This window comes from Mus caroli, unplaced genomic scaffold, assembly GCF_978045245.1.
Source record: "Mus caroli unplaced genomic scaffold, Mus_caroli_1 scaffold_11, whole genome shotgun sequence".
Lineage (NCBI taxonomy): Eukaryota > Metazoa > Chordata > Mammalia > Rodentia > Muridae > Mus > Mus caroli.
The window spans coordinates 37580365-37603200 of record NW_028227266.1 but is presented as its reverse complement, the minus strand read 5'-3'; the positions used below and the strand labels follow the sequence as shown (position 1 = coordinate 37603200).

Below are 22836 nucleotides of genomic sequence, written 5' to 3'. Positions count from 1 at the left end.
CTTCACTACAATTGCTCTGTAGTACAGCTTGAGGTCAGGCATGATGATTCCACCAGAGGTTCTTTTATTGTTAAGAATAGTTTTTGGTATTCTAGGTTTTTTGTTATTCCAGATGAATTTGAAAATTGCCCTTTTTAACTCTGTGAAGAATTGAGTTGGAATTTTGATGGGGATTGCATTCAATCTGTAGATTGCTTTTGGCAAGATAGTCATTTTTACTATATTGATCCTGCTAATCCTAGAGCATGAGAGATCTTTCCATCTTCTGAGATCATCTTCAATTTCTTTCTTCAGGGATTTGAAGTTCTTTTTATACAGATCTTTTACTTGTTTGGTTAGAGTCACACTAAGGTATTTTATATTATATGTGACAATTGTGAAGGGTGTTGTTTCCCTAATTTCTTTCTCAGCCTGTTTATCCTTTGTGTAAAGAAAGGGCACTGATTTGTTTGGGTTAATTTTATATCCAGCTTCTTCACTGAAGCTGTTTATCAGGTTTAGGAGTTCTCTGGTGGAATTTTTAGGGTCCCTTATATATACTATCATATCATCTTCAAATTGTGATATTTTGACTTTTTCCTTTCCAATTTGTGTCCCCTTGATCTCCTTTTATTGTCTAATTGTTCTGGCTAGGACTTCAAGTACTATATTGAATAGGTAGGGAGAAAGTGGGCAACCTTGTCTAGTCCCTGACTTTAGTGGGATTGCTTTATGTTTCTCTCCATTTAGTTCGATTTTGGGTACAGGTTTGCTGTATATTACTTTTGTTATATTTAGGTATGGCCCTTGAATTCCTGATCTTTTCAAGACTTTTATCATGAAGGGGTGTTGGATTTTGTCAAATGCTTAGTCAGCATCTAACAAGCTGATCATGTGGGTTTTTTTCTTTGAATTTGTTTACTTGGTGGATTATGTTGATGGATTTCTGTATATGAAACCATCCCTGCATCCCTGGAATGAAGCCTGCTTGATAATGATGGATGATCATTTTGATGTGGTCTGGGATTTGGTATGCGAGGATTTTATTGAGTATTTTTGCATCGATATTTATAAGGGAAATTGGTCTGAAGTTCTCTTTCTTTGTTGGGCCTTTCTGTGGTTTAGGTATCAGAGTAATTGTGGCTTCGTAGAATGAATTGGGTACAGTACCTTCTGTTTCTATTTTGTAAAATAGTTTGAGGAGAATTGGAATTAGGTCTCTTTTGAAGCTCTGATAGAACTCTACACTAAAACCTTCTGGTTCTGGAATTTTTTTTTTGGTTGGGAGACTATTAATGAATATTTCTATTTTTTTTAGGGGTTATGGGGCATTTTAGAACGTTAATCTGATCCTGATTTAACATCAGTACCTGGTAACTGTCTAGAAAATTGTCCATTTCACCCAGGTTTTCCAGTTGTGTTGAGTATAGGATTTGTAATAGGACCTGATGATTTTTTGGATTTCCTCAGGTTCTGTTGTTATGTCTCCCTTTTCATTTCTGATTTTTAAATTAGGATACTGTCTCTGTGCCCTCTAGTTAGTCAGGCTAAGGGTTTATCTATCTTATTGATTTTCTAAAAAAAACAGCTACTGATTTGGTTGATTCTTTGTATAGTTCTTTTTGTTTCTACTTGTTTTATTTCAGCCCTCAGCTTGATCATTTCCTGCCTTCTACTCCTCTTGGGTGAATTTGCTTCCTTTTGTTCAAGAGCTTTTAGGTGTACTATCAAGCTGCCAATGTCTGCTCTCTCTAGTTTCTTTTTGACAGCACTCAGGGCTATGAGTTTTCCACTTAGGACCTCCTTCATTGGAGGATATGTTGTGGGCTTCTTTTTCATTAAACTCTAAAAGGTCTTTAATTTTAATTTTTTTATTTCTTTCTTGACCAAGTTATCATTGAGTAGAGTGTCCAGCTTCCCCGTGAATTTTGGCTTTCTATTATTTATGTTGTTATTGAAGATCAGCCTTAGTCCATGGTGATCTGATAGGATGCATGGGATAATTTCAATATTTTTGTATCTGTTGGGGTTTGTTTTGTGACAAATTATATGGCCAATATTGGAGAAGGTACCATGAGGTGCCGAGAAGAAGGTATATCCTTTTGTGTTAGAATAACATGTTCTGTATATCTCTGTAAAATCCATTTGTTTCATAACTTCTGCTAGTTTCACTGCAACTCTCTGTTTGTTGCTGTTTCCAGGATCTGATGAGAGTGAGATGTTGAAGTCTCCCACTATTATATTTGCCATGCAATGTGTGCTTTGAGCTTTACTAAAGTTTCTTTAATGAATATGGATTTGGAGCATAGATATTCAGAATTGAGAGTTCATCTCGGAAGATTTTACCTTTGATGAGTATGAAGTGCCCTTCCTTGTCTTTTTTGATAACTTTTGGTTGGAAGTTGATTTTATTCGATGTTAGAATGGCTACTCCAGCTTGTTTCTCCAGACCATTTGCTTGGAAAATTGTTTTCCAACCTTTCACTCTGAGGTAGTGTCTGTCTTTGTTCCTGAGGTGGGTTTCCTGTATGAGGCAAAATATTGGGTCCTGTTTATGTATCCAGCCTCTTAGTCTCTGTCTTTTCATTGGGTAATTGAGTCCATTGATATTAAGAGATATTAAGGAAAAGTAATTTTTACTTCCTGCTATTTTTGTTGTTAAGAGTTGGGATTCTGAGCTGGGTGTGGTGGTGCACACCTTTAATCCCAGCACTCAGGAGGCAGAGGCCGGCAGATTTCTGAATTCGAGGCCAGCCTGGTCTACAAAGTGAGTTCCAGGACAGCCAGGGCTATTCAGAGAAATCCTGTCTCAAAAAAAAAAATAAAAAAAACCAAAAAAACAAAACAAAAATAGGTGTTGGGATTCTGACTGGATGGGTAGTGGCACATGCCCTTAATCCCAGCACTTGGGAGGCAGAGGCAGGTGGATTCCTGAGTTCTAGGCCAGCCTGGTCTACAAAGTGAGTTCCAGGACAGCCAGAGCTATACAGAGAAACCCTGTCTTGAAAAAAAAAAAAGAGTTGGGATTCTGTTCTTATGGCTGTCTTCTTTTAGGTTTGTTTAAGAATTACTTTCATGCCTTTTCTAGGGTGTCATTTCCCTCCTTGTGTTGGAGTTTTCCCTTTATAATCCTTGAAAGGGCTGTATTCCTGGAAAGATATTGTGTGAATTTCATTTTTAAATGGAATACTTTGTTTTCTCCATCTATGGTACTTGAGAGTTTTGCTGGGTATAATATTCTGGGCGGGCTTTTGTGTTCTCTCAGAGTCTGTATAACATCTGTTCCTCTGGGGGGACTTGGGTCCATCTGCTGAGTTTGTGCCCAAAGTAGTTCATTTTTATTATCAATTTGACACCATCAAGAATCACTTGAGAAAAAGGAAACTCAATTGAGTTGGAAAATTGAATTTGGAAAAGTCAACCTATGGCAAGGGAAGGTCTATGAGAGATTGTTTGCTAGATGATAAATATGTGAAGGCCCAGCCCAACAACCCCAGACATTAAGAAAGCTAATTGAACATATTTCAGTACCCAAATCAATAAACAGCATTCTTCCATAGATTTTTCATCGGTTCCTCCTTCAGTTTCATCCCTAATTTTTCTCAGTGGGGGACTACAACCTAAAAATGCATGAGCTAAAATAGACCATTTTTTCCCTAAAGCTGCTCTCTGTCAGAGTATTTTATCACAACAGCAGAAAAGCAAACTAGATCTGATGATAGTGAACTCAATTACATGGCTATAATAACCAGTGAATCTATTCCTATTGTCCTTTAAGATTCCCACATCTCTACAAGTTTTCATTGAGGAATAAATTTCCAACACATGAATTCTCTGAGATAAAGAACAACTGTATGAATCTGGACATTATTATCTTTACTCTTGCTTCTTTTATTTTCTGGCATTATATTATATTTATATATTTTTTCCTTCTCTTCTTTCTTCAAAGTGCGCTAATAAACACCACCTTGCTCTACCTCAAATTCATGGCTTCTTCTTTCATTAATTCCTATATCATGTATATCTATAAATATTTATATGGTACACATATTTTCAGGTATTTAATAGTTATTTATCTACCTCCAATGGAAGGTTAATTTTTTAAATTATCTAGCTATTTTTAACTAGATTATTTGTCTTTTAGCCATTAGAATATAACATCCCTTTGGTTCTATTAATTGTTCTCCCTAAGATACATTACTTCAGATGTGTTAGTTTCATCTACCTATGGTGTCTTTTAAGGAAAAAATTAATTTTAATTTTAATTATGTTCAATTTTTTCCATAACATTTGATTGTGATATCTTATCCTCACCAATTTCATGGGTATGAAATTCTACCTAAGTATTTCTTCAAATGTTATTTTTAGATACTATAGTATATATTATAGTATCCATTTTTCATTAATTTTTTCAAAGTATGGAAAGTTGGATATCAAGTATTAACATGTAACTAAGTCTAATTGCCCATTTGTTGGAAAAACATTCTTCTTACACTGAATTGTAATTAGGAAACACATAAGTTCAATGATTTATATATGTAACTTTTTTATAGATTGACAATTTCCTGACATCTCATGCCATACTATGGCTTTTGATTTTATTTTCTCACCTAATTGCCCTAACTTAAAGTTCTGCTATAATGCTAATTAAAGTTTAGCTTATACTGTTGATTGTCTTATGGAGAAAGGCTTTAGGTTATCACCATTAAGTATATATTGCAAGGGTTGTATATGTGTGTGGTGGTCATGTTTCTTTGTGTGGATGCTGCTCTTATTATAACATAGAAAAAAAAATTGGTACCATGATTCAGGGAATGACAAATAAGTCATGAGGAGTCCTTAGCAGACTGACTACTAACATTCTCATAGCAAAAATTATATTCAGGGACAGATGTATCTTATATTTATCTATAACTTCCATGTGTTTATAGGGCTAATGTCTTAGGGAGTTAAAATAGAAGATGCCTCTCAAAAGAAAAACTTGAGTTCTGACGTGAAAATTTCAGGTTTCTTTAAGAACTCTGGGTGTCATATGATACTTTTCTGGAATGCTTGGCTGGTCTTTGCTGGCCATCAAGCATTTTGCTAGTCTTTGCTAGCTATTCAAAGCTTCAATGGTCTTTGATGATTTTTACTTTGTAGAGAGACATGTGCCAATGATCTTCTTGTGGTATTGTGGCTGATTTTGGCTATTTCATACTACTGACACACACAGATTTAGCAGAACTTGAAATTTCTCTTGAATTAATCTCTGCTACTGATTCATGTTTCATATTTGCTATTTGACTGGATTGCAGGTTTACTGATAATGAAGAGTGTAATCACCACTAAGAACTACTTTTAAACAGGTCAAGAAAATGAAAAACCTAGTAGCCTTCTTTCTTCACTAGCTCTGGTTAGTAAGATAGAAGGGAGGTTCTAGTGTTCAAGAACCTTAAATAAAGTGGATTTAGAAAAATCTAAGCCTACAGAGTTCTGTTTAACACTTAAGGTATATAAAATTACAGATATCAATCTCATATCCCCACCTTTCTAGAGAACTCCCAGAAGAAAATGTTCCAAGGAAATCTTTCCGGAGTAACTGAATTCACTCTTGTTGGTTTAACAGACAAACCAGGGCTGCAGCTGCCCCTCTTCCTCCTGTTCCTAGGAATCTATGTGGTCACAGTTGTGGGGAATCTGAGCATGATCACCCTGATACTATTCAGTTCTCAACTACACACACCCATGTATTATTTCCTCAGCAGTCTGTCCTTCATTGATCTCTGCCAGTCCATTGTCATTATTCCCAAAATGTTGGTGAACTTTGTGACAGTGAAGAACATCTCCTACCCTGAATGCATGACACAGTTTTGCTTTTTTGCTACTTTTACTATTGCAGAGTGTCACATGTTAGCTGTAATGGCATATGACCGCTATGTTGCTATTTGTAAGCCCTTGCTTTACAATGCTGTAATGTCCTATCAAGTTTGTTCCTGGATGATATTTGGGGTATATATTATGGCTTTTATTGGTGCTATAACTCAAACAGTCTTGATGTTGAAATTGCATTTTTGTAAGACCAATGTAATAAATCATTACTTCTGTGATCTTTCCCCACTCCTGGAACTCTCTTGTTCTGATACTTTTATTAATGAAGTATTAGCCTTATGCATCAGTGTTTTCAATATCTTTATTCCAACTCTAAGTATTGTAAGCTCTTACATCTTCATCATTGCCAGCATCCTTCGGATTAAATCCACTGAAGGCAGGTCCAAAGCCTTCAGCACGTGCAGCTCACACATATCAGCAGTTGCTATCTTCTTTGGATCCCTTGCATTTATGTACCTGCAGCCATCATCAGTCAGCTCTATGGATCAAAGGAAAGTATCCTCTGTATTTTATACCATTGTTGTGCCCATGCTGAATCCTTTGATCTACAGCCTGAGGAATAAGGATGTCAAAGTTGCTCTAAATAAGTTCCTTGAAAGAATTTTTTCTTGTGAACAAAACTGATTTTTTTCTTTACAAAAATTCTTGTTAGAGGGCTGAGAAACAGTTCAGCCTGCTAAGTATGGCCACAACAAGTTTTGAGATAACTACTATTTATTGCTGTTTATTTTAAAGTCTCCAAGGGCAGGACAAGTTTTAGCCAATGGAACATATGAAGGACAACATCTATATGGGATATAGAGAACCATCTGCTTATCATAGCATGCAACCAACTAATCTGTTTGTCAAAACATCAAAGACTTCTCATAAGTGAGTCTCTCCTATGTATATAGAACAATTTTCCTTTTATGTTATCTTATGGAAGAGAATAAATACATTTAGCCAGCATTTTTGATTATCTCAATATTTTATTTAATTAGCCTTTTTAATGAAATATATTTCTAAGGTTTTCAGACATTGTGATATCCAAAAGAATAATTTTATTAAGAAGTAAACTATGCAAAATATTAGTAGTTTTTTTTTCTAAATGTCTAGAACTATATTAAAGGACATAGAGTTATATCTTGTGTGTTAACACAGCTCCTACTTCAGAAAAGAACTAGAGAGGATGAGACACACTCTGTTCAACAGGAATGAATTCAGTGTACACAAGCCTCTAAAGCAAACAAAGTAAGAAAAAGAATTTTTATGTTCAAATATTTCTAATATTGGATGGTATGCCTCCAGCACATAACCGACTATGGCAGATTAAGAAGTGCATTATCTTACTTTTGTATCAATATATAATATAAATTCAGATCTAGAAAGCAAAACTGGTAAAATTGTTTTCTGAATAATAACATATTGGTCAGAAATATTAAATACCCTCATATTTTAAAAACACTATCTATCCTGAAAAGAAAAGTGTAAATTAGGGACAGAGAATACAACTTCCAAAGAATAAATTCCCATTGTTTCCCTTACCCAATTAAATTCCCATTGCTTCCCATGAAACTGGAATCATAAAACTGAGATTATGCTTCTGGAAGGTAACTCTTCATATCAGGCCATCAGTAGCTCTAATTGGCCTCCAAAAATACAAAAATTCTTCAAGTTCCTTATGATATCCTATTGATGGTAGTAACATCTGCAGCATCTTTCCTCTATGCTCTTAAATCACCTCCAAAGAATTCTTGTTCTTATTATCTAGAGCTACTTCTAGGTCATTCATGTTGATTGTGTTGTTTCTGATTCCTGAATATTTCAGAGCTTTGAAAAGTTTCATTAAGGATAATTACCACTCAGGGTCCACTAGATGACTTTGGTTAAACTCAGTTGGAAACAAATCAAAGCATAGTGGTATGATCAAGGAAAGGTGACTTGCAGGCAGTACAGAAGGGTAGGTTTAAGAGTTGTTTAAAGGTGGAAAATAAATTAAGGACAAAAGGATATATTGCATACATATAAAAAATTGATAAAGAATGAATTTAATAAAAATATTAACTTTATAATATTTAATGTGAAAGTTAAAATAGTAAACTATAAAAACTTAATGTATATGTCAAGAATTCCCCCCCCAGACTTAAGTGAATCAAATGCCATGTCTGTTACTATCTTTATAAGATCCTTTACAATGATTTCCATAGTATCTCAACCACATTAAATGCCAACCAATAGTGAATAAGTGTTTCTCTTTCTTTATATCTTCAATGGCATGTATTCTCATTTCATTTTAATGAAAATATTCTTATTAAGTCTTTGAAAATTTTGTAAATGCAAACAATATATTTTGATGATATTCAATTCCTACTCCTCTTAAATCTTCCAGGATATAACCTCTATCCCCATCATTATGGCTATTTATAAAGTTTTCTTTTACCCATCAAGCTAAATTTGTGCTGTACATATATAGGGATGAGAGTGGAGACATCGTTTGGAGCATGATAGACCTACTACAGGCAACAACTCATAAGCAAATTAGTTCTCCTTTTCTTTCCTAGCATACAGATTGGGCATGAGCCTAGGAATGATGTAGCTGAGTCACATGGTGGGTCAATACCATGCTTCGTAAAGACCCTCCACACTCATTTATATAGTAGTTGAAACAATCGGCCATCCAAGCACCAGTATACAAAAAAATCTTCTTTCAGTCCATCTTAGTTAGCTTTTGTTGTCAATTGTTCTCCTAAATCTTGTGCATTTTTGACTGGGGAAACATGAAATCTCTCAGTAATTTTTAATCACAATTTTCCAGATGGCTTTGGATGTTGAACACTAATTTTCTCTCTTGATATTTCTTGGTTCAGTTCTATACACTATTTTAAATTGTTTATTTGCCTTCAGGCTGATTTTTATTTTAGTTATTTATATAATCTACATTATAATCCTCTTTCATAAGTACAGTCCAAAAAGATCTCTTTTCCATTCTGTTGACAGGAGCTTAATGCAATTACAGTTTCCTATGATGTGCAGTGATGTACAGAAGTTTTCTAATCTCATGGGATCCTATCTGTCAATTATTGTTTCTATTTTTTATACTACTAATTCAGAAATCTTTTCTTGTGCCTATATGTTGAAATGTTGGTCACTATTTTTTCCATTAGTACTTTCAAAGTATATAGCTTCATCCATTTAGAGTAAAGTTTTATATTGGGAGATAGAGATGGATATAGCTTCATTCTTCCTTATGTTCGTTCATATACAGTTTTTTCAGGACAATTAATTGAAAATTCTGTCTTTTTTAAAATTTGTATTTTTTATATTTTTGTCAAAATTCAAGTGGATTTTCTGCTGTGGAATTATATCTGGATCCTATAATTGTTTTACATGTCTGTTTTTTGTTTTTTGTTTTTTTTTCCAAGTAGCACACTCTGTATATACATTGCTATGGCTGTTTAATATAACTTGAAATTTCTGCTGTGACACTTAAACCCCAGTAATATTTTCATTAAAATTATTTGGCCTACTCTTGACCATTTGGGATTACATATAAATTTTAAGACTTTTTTTCCTATGTATGCCAAGAATCACCTCAAACTTTTTACTGGGGTTTCACTGTATAGAAGTTTATAGAAGTTTATAGTTCACTTTATAGAAGTTGCTTTCATAATATCACAAGATTATATACTCAGATGATTCTTTGTCCTACTTCAAATACTTGTTAAACCATGCTTACTGATGGTATTCAAATAAAAAATTTAATCAACTTGGATGCTTATTCGCTGATTAACTGATAGTGGAAATGTGGTATAAGTATATACAATGGCATTTTACTTCTCTCAACAGACAAACTAAAATATTGGATAAATGAATGAAAGTTTAAAATAAATTATATAGAGCAAGGTCACCCAGGTTCTGAAAGATAAGTATCATATGCTTTTTCTCTTATGTGCATGTCAGCTTCAAATAATAACCAGGAAAAGCTGAATAAATAAATAAACTATGAAAAGGCCATTTGGTAAGAGATGGCTTAAACAATGAAAAATATTACAACATAGGAGATATGAAAATAGAGAGGGGACTTGGGAGTGAAATTGTTGAGTAGGAAGATGGAGGAGGTAAAAGGTAGCTAGGGAGGGTTAGTCAAAACTAAGGATTATGAAAAGCAAATAGGTTTTATATTGATTATATTCTGTTTATGTGTAATAAATAAATAAATAAATAAGCAAATACCATTCAAAAAGCAAATTCTGGAAAAAGGAACGTGTTTCCATTGGTTGGCTTGGGGTTCTAGAGTAACAAGAGTCCATCATCTCAAAAAGCAGGGCAGCAACAAAAGCATTATGAGAATGTCAAGAATCCAAATGCTCACATCTTTAACTACAAACATGAAGCACAGAGAAAGTGAACTGTAACAGGAGCAAGGGTATAACCTCTATAAGCCAACTAATTTTCATGTAACTACTTCTTCCAGCAAGAATCTTCTTCCTAAGGGCTCCAAACTGTACAAATGGTGGCAGGGAATGAGGACCAAGTGTTCAGATACAAGTACTAATGGGCAATAACTATTTTAAAAACCAATTAGTGTGTGTGTGGGGGGGGTGTGGGGGTGTATGTGTGTGTGTGGGTGGGTGGGTGTGGGTGTGTGTGGGTGTGTTGAAAAGGAGAGAACTAGAAGAGAGACTTCTTGCTTGTCTGGATAGTGATGCACCTGAAATCAGTAGTTACTTAGCAAAAAACTAGGGGCCACTTTGGGCTGGAACATGGCAGACAGTCCCATGGTCTCCAGAAGATTTTCCACCCCACAGAAGCCCTACCACACCCAGGATCTTAGGATCATAGGTGAGTGGGACACAACATGTCTTCAAACAGAACTAGGAGTGCCTGGGGCCAGGTGGAGCATGGACACAGGAGCCCCGCCTAACCGGTGGCTCAAGTTCCCTCTGGTCAGCCCTGGTCTTCCTTGAATTCCAACACAGTGAACCACCCCATGGTCCTCAGAGGAGGTACCACTTCCAGGAGCTCTAATATGCACAGGATCCCAGGATCTTGGTCACACCAGGATCTCAGGGTCTCAGAGGAAGCTTGACTGCCAAGAACTCTGACACACTCAGAATCTCAGCATCACAGGATCCCATAATCACAGGATCACAAGGGAAACTGGACTCTGAGAAGTTCTGACTTAACTGGGATTAGAGGAAGGACAGGCTCCAATCAGAAATATCGAGGGCGGTTTATTATTGAGATAATCAGATGATGGGAAGCAAGCTAAAGAACAGAAGCAACAGAAACCAGGTTTACTTGGTGTCATCAGAACCAAATTCTCCCACTATAGCAAGTCCTGGATACACCACTACACTAGAAAACCAAAATATAGCTTTAAAGCCACTTCTCATGATGATGATGGAGGACTATAAGAAGGACATAAATAACTCTCTTAAGGCATTACAGTAGAACACATCCAAACAGTTGAAAGAATTGAACAAAACCATCCAGGATCTAAAAATGGAAATAGAAACAATAAAGAAATCAGAAACGGAGACAATTGTGAAGGTAGAAAACCTAAGAAAGAAGTCAGGAGCCATAGATGCAAGCATAACAAACAGAATACAAGAGATAGAAGAGAGAATTTCAGGTACAGAAGATACCATAGAAAACATTGACACAAAAATCTAAGAAAATGTGAAATGCAAAAAGATCCTAACCAGAAACATCTAAGTATCTAAGGAGCTAAAGAGATCTGCAACCCTGTAGGTGCAACAACATTATGAACTAATCAGTACCCTGGAGCTCTTGACTCTAGCTGCATATGTATCAGAAGAATGCCTAGTCCTCCATCACTGGAAAGAGAGGCCCATTGGACATGCAAACTTTATATGCCCCAGTACAGGGGTACGCCAGGGCCAAAAAGTGGGAATGGGTGGGTAGGAGAGTGGGGGGGGGGAGGGTATGGAGGAATTTTTGAATAGCATTTGAAATGTAATTGATGAAAATACGTAATAAAAAATATTAAAAAAAAAAAAGAAAATCCAGCACCCAGAGAAGAACAAACCTAAGAATCATACTGTGAGTGCAGTGTTGTCCTACATCCAGGTGACAAATTAAAGAACATATTGTTATCCATGAAAAGTACATTTTCAGATGGGATCATAAGCAGGCGGTAGTACCTTTTTCGTGGTTTTTGTGGTAGGTGACTGTGGTGTCCTATACTGCTGGAATTTGCCCAAACTGGGCACAATAAAGAAATTCTCTTCACTGGATTTGTGTACATCTGACACAAACTAGAGTAATCTGAGAGGAGTAAACTGTAAATGAGAAAATACCTTCATAAAATCAGGCTGTAGGTACGTCTATAATTCATTTTCTTAGTAAGTGACTTTGTGCAAAAGCCCAGTCCATTGTGCATGGTTATTTCCATAGGCTGATGTTTCTGGATACTGTAAGAAATTTTTACACAAATCAGAATAGCAAAGATCAAAATCTCAAATGACAGGACATGCTGTTGAGGATGTGGAGAAATTTGTAATAGTCAGAAACTGGAAACAAACCAGATGTCTCTCAATAGAAAAATGAATAAAGAAAACACGGTTCTAATACAAAATATACTATTCATCTATTTTTAAAAAAGACATCATGAATTTTGCAGGCAAATGAATGGAACTAGAAAATATCATCTTGTTTGAAGTAATTTTGACCTCAAAGTACATGGATGGTATATACTAACATATATTGGATATTAGATACAAAGTACTGGATACTTATGTTACCCTCCACAGACCAAAAAAGCTAAACAAGAAGGAAGGCTCTAGAGAGGAAACTTGAATCTCAGAATTGGGAATAAAACAGTCATAGGAGACACATGAAGGGAGAAAACTGCTTGGGATGGAAATGGGGGTGATAGTATCAGGTGTGGGGGAAAGACCGGAGAGAGTGCCAGAGGACCAGGAGAATGAATGAAAATGTACAAATATCGGGGTTGAGGGTTGCAGGTGGGTGGAAGGGGATTCTAGGATATGCTAGAGACCTGAGAAGGGGTAGATTCCAGGAATCAATCGAGTTGACTTTGGATGAGAAAACTTGTAAAATATATATTTAAAGAATTGTTTCATATGATGCCAAACATGAATACAAGGAAAGCAGAAAACTAGAGAAGCCATATGTTTTCATTTATCTCTGATGACTTAACTAACTTAACTATATTTAAATATTATCATATATTCATTAATGACAATTTACAATATTTTAAATTGTGGAGTGAATACAAGCATATTTCATTTTGCATCCACATTAAAATATTCAGGCGTTATTAAAGACATACAAGGAGTTTGCAACAAGGCTAATAGAGATTAGGATAGTTTCTTTCTAAATTTAAACATTAATATGATGGACACCATGAATGTTATGTTACAGACTCTATTTTCATACCAAATTAGTTGTTAAAGTAAAGTTACATTTAATATTCTATTCATAACTCACTAACATACAGTTTTGGCAATAAATTTTTGTAATTGAACTTACTTTGTAATTCTTAAATTATTACATGTAAAATTTTCATGTGCTTTATATGGATATTTCTTCAATCTTTTAAAAAATCTATCACTTAACTTTTAAATTGGGTTGGTAAAAATAAAGCTATTAGCAGTTGAAAACTGGCAAAGAAAAAAATGGAGGATGACCAGGTGTATCAACCACACTCCAGGGCATGGCTGATGCCTAGGAATAACTGGCCAGCCCAAACAAACTCAATTTTGATTTTTGTTTCTTTGTTTTTCAGGGATAATTTTTTTGCTTCATTTTGTTTTCTTTCAGTACATTTGTTTTAGTGAGGTCTTTTTTGGAGAGACAGAGAGAGAGAGAGAGAGAGAGAGAGAGAGAGAGAGAGAGAGAGAGAGAGAGAGAGAGAGTTTTGTGGGTAGGGAGGTGGGAAATGAATACTTCCCATTTGGGAGGAATTTAAAATGAAGAAATAGATGATCAAAATATACTGTATAAAATATTTAGATTAAGTTAAACTAATTAAAAATATAAAACAAAAGCTCAGACTGCAGGGGACTTGTGACAGCCCTACTATACGGGGTCTTGTGCTGACTGACACAGGCTGATAACCCCCTTCTCTGTTTCAGTGTTGTTGAAGTGTTGGAAGTGTCCTTGATAGCCAGGAAAGAAAAGGGATCCGGCTATACCAGATATATCATGAGCAGGATCTTTCGCTGGTATCCTTACTTGGAATAGTTTTTAAAAGAAAGGAAGAAAAATGTTGCTATGCAAACAACAATACAATGTAAGACATATTATATAATATCCACTACATACAGACACAACATCATTTCTATAGCATGTATGATGGATACTATAGCGGGGTGTCCGGTTAAAACTTGGAGGGGTATAAAATGCAAGGGAAGCAACCACTTGTATTTGTCAATGAGAGGTTTATAAATGCCAGAAAAGTATGGAATCATCTGGGAGGGAAGCATCATGAATAAAGACAAGGATAAAGGCTGAGTCTAACATGACATGGGCCTTTCTAAAGATGTTTTAATAGTTATTAAAATCCTGTATATTTTATTAGGACTTTATGGATCATATTTTAGTCACATTTGACAGTATTATTTTTCTTAGATGCAGTGTTAAATCCAAATGTTAAATTCTTAGTTACAACATTGGAGAAATTTAGTGTGTAGTTTTAAAAAAATCATTCATGCTAAATTGGCTATACACCAGCACCGGCTGTTATGCTAACCTCCATGGGGAGCCCCAACACTGATCTTGTTCTGGTTATTCTGGCCAGCTGCTGCCTAGCCATTCTGACTTCCCAGGCTATCCACCGCCTGTGGTTAGCCTACAGAAAGCCACAGTTTTCCTCATCTGTCTCCTGCCCTCCCCCCCCCACCCCCCCCCCCCCGCCCCAGCGTTGTCTCATACATATCAGGTGGAAAGGAGCTACAGCTTACCTAAACTCAGCATGAAGTTACAAAACTACATTCTTTCCTTAAGTGGCAATATCCTGGGAACCATTCGATGAGCAGCACAGACTTTTCACTCCACTGCAAATTGAATTGTGCCGTGGAAGCTTTCCATCAGGAAAGTGCCTACTGAGCTCTATGAGTGGAGCACAGGCTAGCTTGGAAGTTGTGAACTGGTGAGTACAGGGTCTCTTCCCACAAAGGGGAGGAGGATATGGCCACTAGTCAAACTTGAGCTGGAGTGGTGAGACCTCTCAAGGGCTGGCTGGTCACACAGACATGTAGGCTATTGGAAGACAGGCACAAGTGTTACTGAAATACAAATCTCTGCAGATCATGCCCATCCCATATATATATATGGGGGGTGGTTGGTGCTATAATTTAAAAGATGTAGAGAAATCATTAGTATATATAATCTTCCAATTTTCAAAGAAGGGGATAGTCTCTCTACTACAAAGAGTTTTGTCCTCTGATAGCTCCACCCTGTAGCCAATGGAAACAGATGCACAAGCCCACAGCCAAACCTTAGATGTTGCTCAGGGAGTCTTGCAGAAGAGTTGGGGGAAAGAATTGAGGGACACGAAGTGGATAGGAATTCCCTAAGAAACCAACAAAGTCAAATAATCTGGACTATTGGGGGCTCCCAAAGACTGAACCGCCAACTAAAGAGTATGCATATCTTGCAGATGTGTGCTGTAGATTTGGTCCTCAAAATTGCACGAAAATCCACACATTGGCATGAAGATGCTGAGGGCCAGTGCCCCTAGTTGGTTTTGATTGGTAAATAAAGTTGTATGCTGCCAATGGTTGAGCAGGGAGACAGAGGCAGGATTTTAGGATTCCAAGGGAAAAGACTGAGGATGGAGAGCAGAAAGGGTGAGCTGCCATGAAGGGAAAGGAGTACAGGCCAAACCTGAGAGGTGCTAGACAGAGAACATAGCCTTCATGTCTGTGCTGGGGGAATTCAGTTCAAGAGGGCTGCAGTTCTGGGTCGGGGCACCCAAGATGGAATATGGGTTTTAGTATGTAATTACTCAGGAATATTAGAGGGGAGTTCATTAGCCAGTAGGTTTGGAAATGGCCCAGCCATTGAGCTATTTAAGGCATATTAAAATACAATAAGAGTGAGTGTGTATCTTTCACTCGAAAACACAAAACATTGGGGCAGGTAGCAAGGATCACCACTGCTGCTGCCACCTCCGCTGCCACAGCCACCACCACCACCACCACCACCACCACCACCTGGATGATTTGAGTAAGAATATTTGGATTCAGCAACAGATGTGCAGCTTAGTCTTCATGCGGGTTCCCTAACAATTGGAGGTGGGGCTGTCCCTGAATCTGTTGCCTGCCTGTGGATCCTATTCCCCTAACTGTGCTGCCTTGTCTGGCCTCATTGGGACAGGATGCTCCTAGTCCTGAAGTGACTTGATGTACCAGGGTGGTGTGATACCCAGGTGGGCCCTCCTCCTCCTGGTCAGAGGAGAAGGGGAATGGGGGTCAGGAGAGGGCCTGTGTGAGGAGGAGACTGGAAGGAGAGAGGCTGCAATTATTATGTAAAATGAATAAATTAATTAATGAAACAAAAGAGCTTTGTCGGTATACAGAGTGAGAAATTGACACGACAGAAATGTTTCCATCACATACTTGAATCCAGGTGAAGAAAAGGTAGCATAGCTTTAAGCTTGCTAGAGGAGAGAGCTGGATTACAGCTTCAAGGTGAACAGGTTGAAACGCTAGTTTTTCATAAGGAGGAATAAAGAGCCCAGTGCTATGCCTCTGGACACAGAATAACACAGAGGCAGGGAAAGCATGCTTGTCTCCGTCATGAAATGTTTTCCAAATATACCTTAGAAAGAAGGTAATCCCTCAACAAGCCTAAAAGAAGACAGCCACAAGAACAGAATGCTAACTTTAACAACAAAAATGATAGGAAGCAACAATTACTTTTCCTTAATATCTCTTAATATCAATGGACTCAATTCCCCTATAAAAAGACATAGACTAACAGACTGGCTACACAAACAGGACCAAACATTTTTCTGCTTACAGGAAACACATCTCAGGGAAAAAGACAGACACTACCTCAGAATGAAAGGCTGGAAAACAATTTTCCAAGCAAATGGTCTGAAGAAACAAGCTGGAGTAGCCATTCTAATATCGAATAAAATCGACTTCCAACCCACAGTCATCAAAAAAGACAAGGAGGGGCACTTCATACTCATCAAAGGTAAAATCTTCCAAGAGGAACTCTCAATTCTGAATATCTATGCTCCAAATACAAAGGCAGCCACATTCATTAAAGAAACTTTAGTAAAGCTCAAAGCACACATTGCACCTCACACAAAATAATAATGGCAGACTTCAATACACCACTTTCACCAATGGACAGATCATGGAAACAGAAACTAAACAGGGAGACAGTGAAACTAACAGAAGTTATGAAATAAATGGATCTAACAGATATCTACAGAACATTTTATTCTAAAACAAAAGGACATACCTTCTTCTCAGCACATCATGGTACCTTCTCCAAAAGTGATCACAGAATTGGTCACAAAAAAAGTCTCAACAGATACAAAAATATTGAAATTGTCCCATGCATCCTATCAGATCACCATGGACTAAGGCTGATCTTCAATAACAACATAAATAATAGAAAGCCAACATTCACGTGGAAACTGAACAACACTCTTCTCAATGATACCTTGGTCAAGAAAGGAATAAAGAAAGAAATTAAGGACTTTTTGGGGTTTAAATTTTTCATTAGCAACAATTGTAGCAAGGAGATTGAAATTATTAATGCTGGAAACAATTTAAAATTAAAATAAATTATTTTATATTTTTAAAACAATTTTTAAATTTAAATATATTTCATCATAGTATTCCCTTCCTCCAAATCCTTCTTGATCCCCTCTTCCTTCTCAACAACACTACTTTAAGATCTTTCCAAATAACAAAACAAAACAAAACAAAACACCAAACTGTAACCAAATAAAAGCACAAAACAAAACAAAGCATAAAAACAGAAACAAAACAAAAAACAGAAAATCAGTGGAATCCATTATATGTTGTTCAACTACTTCTGAACATTGGAAGTTTCTATGGTATTAGGTTCATATACTACCTCTCAAATACTCCTGACCTTTAGCTGTTTCTCCCTATATTCCCTAGGCCAACACCATCTTTGTTCATCCTTCCCACTTGATCCTCCATTTCAGCTCCCAACATTCATCTATATACATGTTTTATTTCCTATCCCAATGAAATCCATCTTGACTCTCTAGTTCATTACTCTAACCTATCCTTTGTGGTTCTACGGATTGTAGCTTGGTTATCATTGACTTTACAGCTAATGTCCATATATAACTGAATGCATACCAAATTTCTTTCTGGGTGTGGGTTTATGTACTCAGGATATTTTTTTTTCTAGTTCCATTTATTCTCCTGCAAATTTCATGATGGCATTTTTTCCTTAAATGTCTGAGTAACAGTCCATTGTATAAAAGTGCCACTTTTTTTTTTAACTCATTCTTCTGTTGAGTGACATCTAGGTTGCTTCCAATTTCCCTATTATCCATCAGTATACAATAGTGTAGTACAGAGAGATAGGGCTGCATAGCATTCACCCTCATGGCTCTGTTTCATGATTCATGGTTGACCCCTTTTACATATAATTTTATTGACTCTTTGTGAGTTTCACATCATGTACCCTAGTGGTACTTATTTCAAGGTACCATCATATCCATCCCTGCCCTTGCAACCTAACCTCCACTGCAAATAAACAAAACAAAACAAAACAAAACAAAACGAACAAAAAAAAACCCCACATGAACAAATAAAATAAAAACAAACCAAATTAAAAGCATAGAAAACATCTTCTTATGGATAGTTTGTCATACTGTGTTCCACAATATACCTCTCTGTCTACACATTGTCACTTGAGTAGGTTCAGCGTCTGTGGTTTCTGTGACACAATTAATATTGGCTCCTCACCAGGACTCTTGTGGTTAACTGTTGATAGGCCCAGTCTTATATAGGCCCATGAAGGCAGTCACAGGTCCTATAGGGTCACAAAATTATTATCTGTGCCATACCCAGGAGAAGGAACTGTATAGTCCTTCTCCATTTCTCTTGCTTCTTACATGCATACTATTACCCCATTTACTGCAGGCTCAGAGGGCTTTGCTAAACATGTCTTATCTAGGGCTGAAGGCTCAACCTTTACTTAGTAAGTATTGTCACCTTGAACAATCATGTGTTGTTGTTTTCAATGTTGTCTATTGCAAAGAAAACTTTTTTGATTTAGACTAAGAATAACATTTGACTTTGAATACAAATGTAAATATTTCAAAAGCTGCTTTGGGTCATGAGAACTTAGTTAAACAGTAATCAGTTTGCCTTTCAGGTCTAGGAACTCTTCACTTACACACTTAAACTGGGCTAACAGTGTGAGCCATGATATTGCCCTTGGGAAATAAAACTCAAATCTCTCTAGAAAGTAGTTAACTGTCCCCATAAGAGTTGTGTCTCTATTCACCAGTGGGGATATCCTGTCTGGGTCTTTGTTATTGTAGAATCTAGTGTTCACAGCTGGGTAAGGTTGTTCTTGCTCCCTAACCCCAAACCCAAGCCAAACAGCCTGTATTTCATTTTCTGGCATTTTTAAAGCTGGCCACCACGAAAGAAGCATCCAGATCAGTACCATATTGACCTTTTTACATCTTGCAACCTAAATATGTGCTGTCTTTAATAATCAGTTGTTATTAACTAGTTGTTTGGCAAGAAGAATGATGAGAGTCTGTGTTATTTTGGGATCAACTGGGGCCTCCATGATTAAAAAAAAACTCAAATTCATAAAGGTAAATTTCATATCTTCCATTAGATTTTAATAGATATTTTCTTTATTTACATTTCAAGTGTTATCCCCTTTCCTAGATTCCTCTCTGAAAACCCCCTATCCTATCCCCATCCCCCTGCTCCCCAACCCACCTACTCCTGCTTCCTGGCCCAGGCATTCTCCTAAACTGGGGTATTGAAATTTCACAGGACCAAGGACCTCTACTTCCATTGACCAACTAGGCCCTCCTCTGCTACATATGCAGCTAGAGCCATGAGTCCCTTCTTGTATTTTCTTTGGCTGGTGGTTTAGTCCCAGGGAGCTCTGGGGTTACTGGTTAGTTCATATTGTTGTTCCTCCTATTGGGCTGCAAACCCCTTCAGCTCCTTCACTGGGGAACCTGTGTTCCATCTAATGGATGACTATGAGCATCCACTTGTGTATTAATCAGGCACTGGCAGAGTCTCTCAGGAGATGGCTATATCAGGGTCCTGTCAACAAGCTCTTGTTGGCATCTGCAATAGTGTCTGGGTTTGGTGTTTGTTTATGGAATGGATCCCCAAGTGGGACAGTTTCTGGATAGTCATTACTTCAGTCTCTGCTCCGAATTTTGTCTCTGTAACTCCTTCTATGAGTATTTTGTTCCCCCTTCTAAGTAGGATCGAAGTGTCCACACTTTGGTCTTCCTTCTTTGTTTTTTTTTTTATTATTAGATATTTCTTCATTTACATTTCAAATGCCATCCCAAAAATCCCCTATACCCGTCCCTGGCCCTGCTCCTCAACACACCCACTACCACTTCTTGGCCCTGGCATTCCCCTATACTGGGGCATATGATCTTTGCAAGACTAAGGGCCTCTCCTCCCATTGATGGCCAACTAGGCCATACTCTGCTACATATGCAACTAGAGATACAGCTCTGGGGGATACTGTTTAGTTTATATTGTTGCTCCTCCAATAGGGTTGCAGACCCCTTTAGCTCATTGAGTACTTTCTCTAACTCCTTCATGAAGGGCCCTGTGTTCCATCCAATAGATGACTGTGAGCATCCACTTCTGTATTTGGCCAGGCACTGGCATAGCCTCACAAGAGATAGCTATATCAGGGTCCTTTCAGCAAAATCTTGCTGGAATATGAAATAGTGTCTGTGTTTGGTGGTTGTATATGGGATGGATCCCTGGGTGGGGCAGTCTCTGAATAGTCCTTCCTTCCTTCTTTCTCAGCTCTGAACTTTGTCTCTGTAACTCCTTCCATGGGTATTTTCTTCCCCATTCTAAAAAGAAACAAAGTATTCACACTTTGGACTTTTTCTTGAGTTTCCTGTGTTTTGCAAATTGTATCTTGAGTATTCTAAGTTTCTGGGCTAATATCTGCTTATCAGTGAGTGCATAACATGTTTGTTCTTTTGTGACTGGGTTACTTCACTCAGGATGATATTCTCCAATCCATCCATTTGCCTAAGAACTTCATGAATTCATTGTTTTTAATTGCTGAGTAGTACTCCATTGTGTAACTGTACCACATTTTCTGTATCCATTCCTCTGTTGAGGGACATCTGTTTCTTTCCAGCTTCTGGCTATTATAAATAAGGTTGCTATGAACATAGTGGAACATATGTCCTTATTAGAAGTTGGAGCATCTTCTGGGTATATGCCCATGAGTGGTATTGCTGGATCTTCCTGTAGAACTATTACCAGTTTACTGAGAAAGCACCGAACTGATTTCCAGAGTTATTGTACAAATTTGCAGTCCCATCAACAATGGAAGAGTGTTCTTCTTTCTCCACATCCTAGGCAGCATCTGCTGTCACCTGAGTTTTTGATGTTAGCCATTCTGACTAATGTGAAGTGGAATCTCAGGGTTGTTTAGATTTGCATTTCCCTGATGACTAAGGATGTTGAACATTTTTTAGGTGCTTCTCAGCCATTCGGTATTCCACAGTTGAGAATTCCTTGTTTAGTTCTATACCCCATTTTTAAATAGGGTTATTTGGTTTTCTGCAGTCCAACTTCTTGATTTTTATCAATCCTATTCGATTTAGGATTGATAAAGATCTTTTCCCAATTTCTTAGTTGCCATTTTGTCTTATCGACAGTGTCTTTTGCCTTACAGAATCTTTGCAGTTTTATGAGGTGCTATTTGTAGATATTTGATCTTACAGCACAAGCCACTGGTGTTCTGTTCAGGAAAATTTCCTCTGTGCCCATATCTTCGAGGCTCTTCCCCCTTTCTTCTCTATGTTTAAGTGTCTCTGGATTTATGTGGAGTTCCTTGATCCACTTAGACTTGAACCTTGTACAAGGAGATAAGAATGGATCAATTCACATTCTTCTACATGCTAACTGCCAGTTGAGCCAGCATCATTTGTTAAAAATGCTGTCTTCTTTGCACTGGATGGTTTTAGCTCCTTTGTCAAAGATCAAGTGACCATAGGTATGTGGTTTCCTTTCTGGGTCTTGAATTGTATTCCGATGATCTACTTGTTAGTCACTGTACCAGTACCATGCAGTTTTTATCACAATTGCTCTGAAGTACAGCTTGAGGTCTGGGATGCTGATTCCAATAGAGGTTTTTTATTGCTGAGAATAGGTTCTGCCATCCTAGTTTTTTTTTTTTTTGTTATTTTATATGAATATGCAAATTGCCCTTTCTAACTGTGAAGAATGGAGTTGGAATTTTGATGGGGATTTCATTGAATCTGTAGACTGATTTTGGCAAGATAGCCATTTTGACTATATTAATCCTGTCAATCCATGAGCATGGGAGATCTTTACATCTTCTGAGTTCTTCCATATCTTTCTTCAGAGACTTGAAGTTCTTATCATACAGACCTTTCACTGCTTGGTTAGAGTCACACAAGGTACTTTTTATTATTTGTGACCCTTTTGAAGGGTGTTGTTTCCCTAATTTCTTTCTCAGCCTGTTTATCCTTTGTGTAGACAAAGGCCACTGATTTGTGCGACTTAATTCCATATTCAGCTACTTCCCTGAAATTGTTTATCAGGTTTAGGAGTTCTGTGGAGTATTTTTGGGGATATATATATACATGCTATCATATCATCTGCAAATAGTGATATTTTGACTTCTTCCTTTCCAAATTGTATTCCTTTGATCTCCTTTTGTTGTCTAATTGATCTATATAGAACTTCAAGCACTATATTGAAGAGATAGGGAGAGAGAGGATAGCCTTGTCTCTTCCCTGAT

The 22836-nt window shown here is 37.1% G+C and overlaps 1 protein-coding gene across 1 annotated transcript; it reads left to right on the top strand.

Annotated features, from left to right (window-relative positions):
* The first annotated feature begins 5532 nt into the window (after window positions 1–5532).
* Window positions 5533–6474, top strand: LOC110288358 (olfactory receptor 8G50-like). Its single transcript, XM_021154725.2, has one exon. It carries the CDS (start codon window positions 5533–5535, stop codon window positions 6472–6474), a length of 942 nt encoding a protein of 313 aa, XP_021010384.1.
* Window positions 6475–22836: the final 16362 nt, after the last annotated feature.

Coding starts and splice junctions, on each gene's coding strand:
- LOC110288358 (XM_021154725.2), top strand. CDS start 5,533: ATGTTCCAAGGAAATCTTTCCGGAGTAACTGAATTCACTCTTGTTGGT.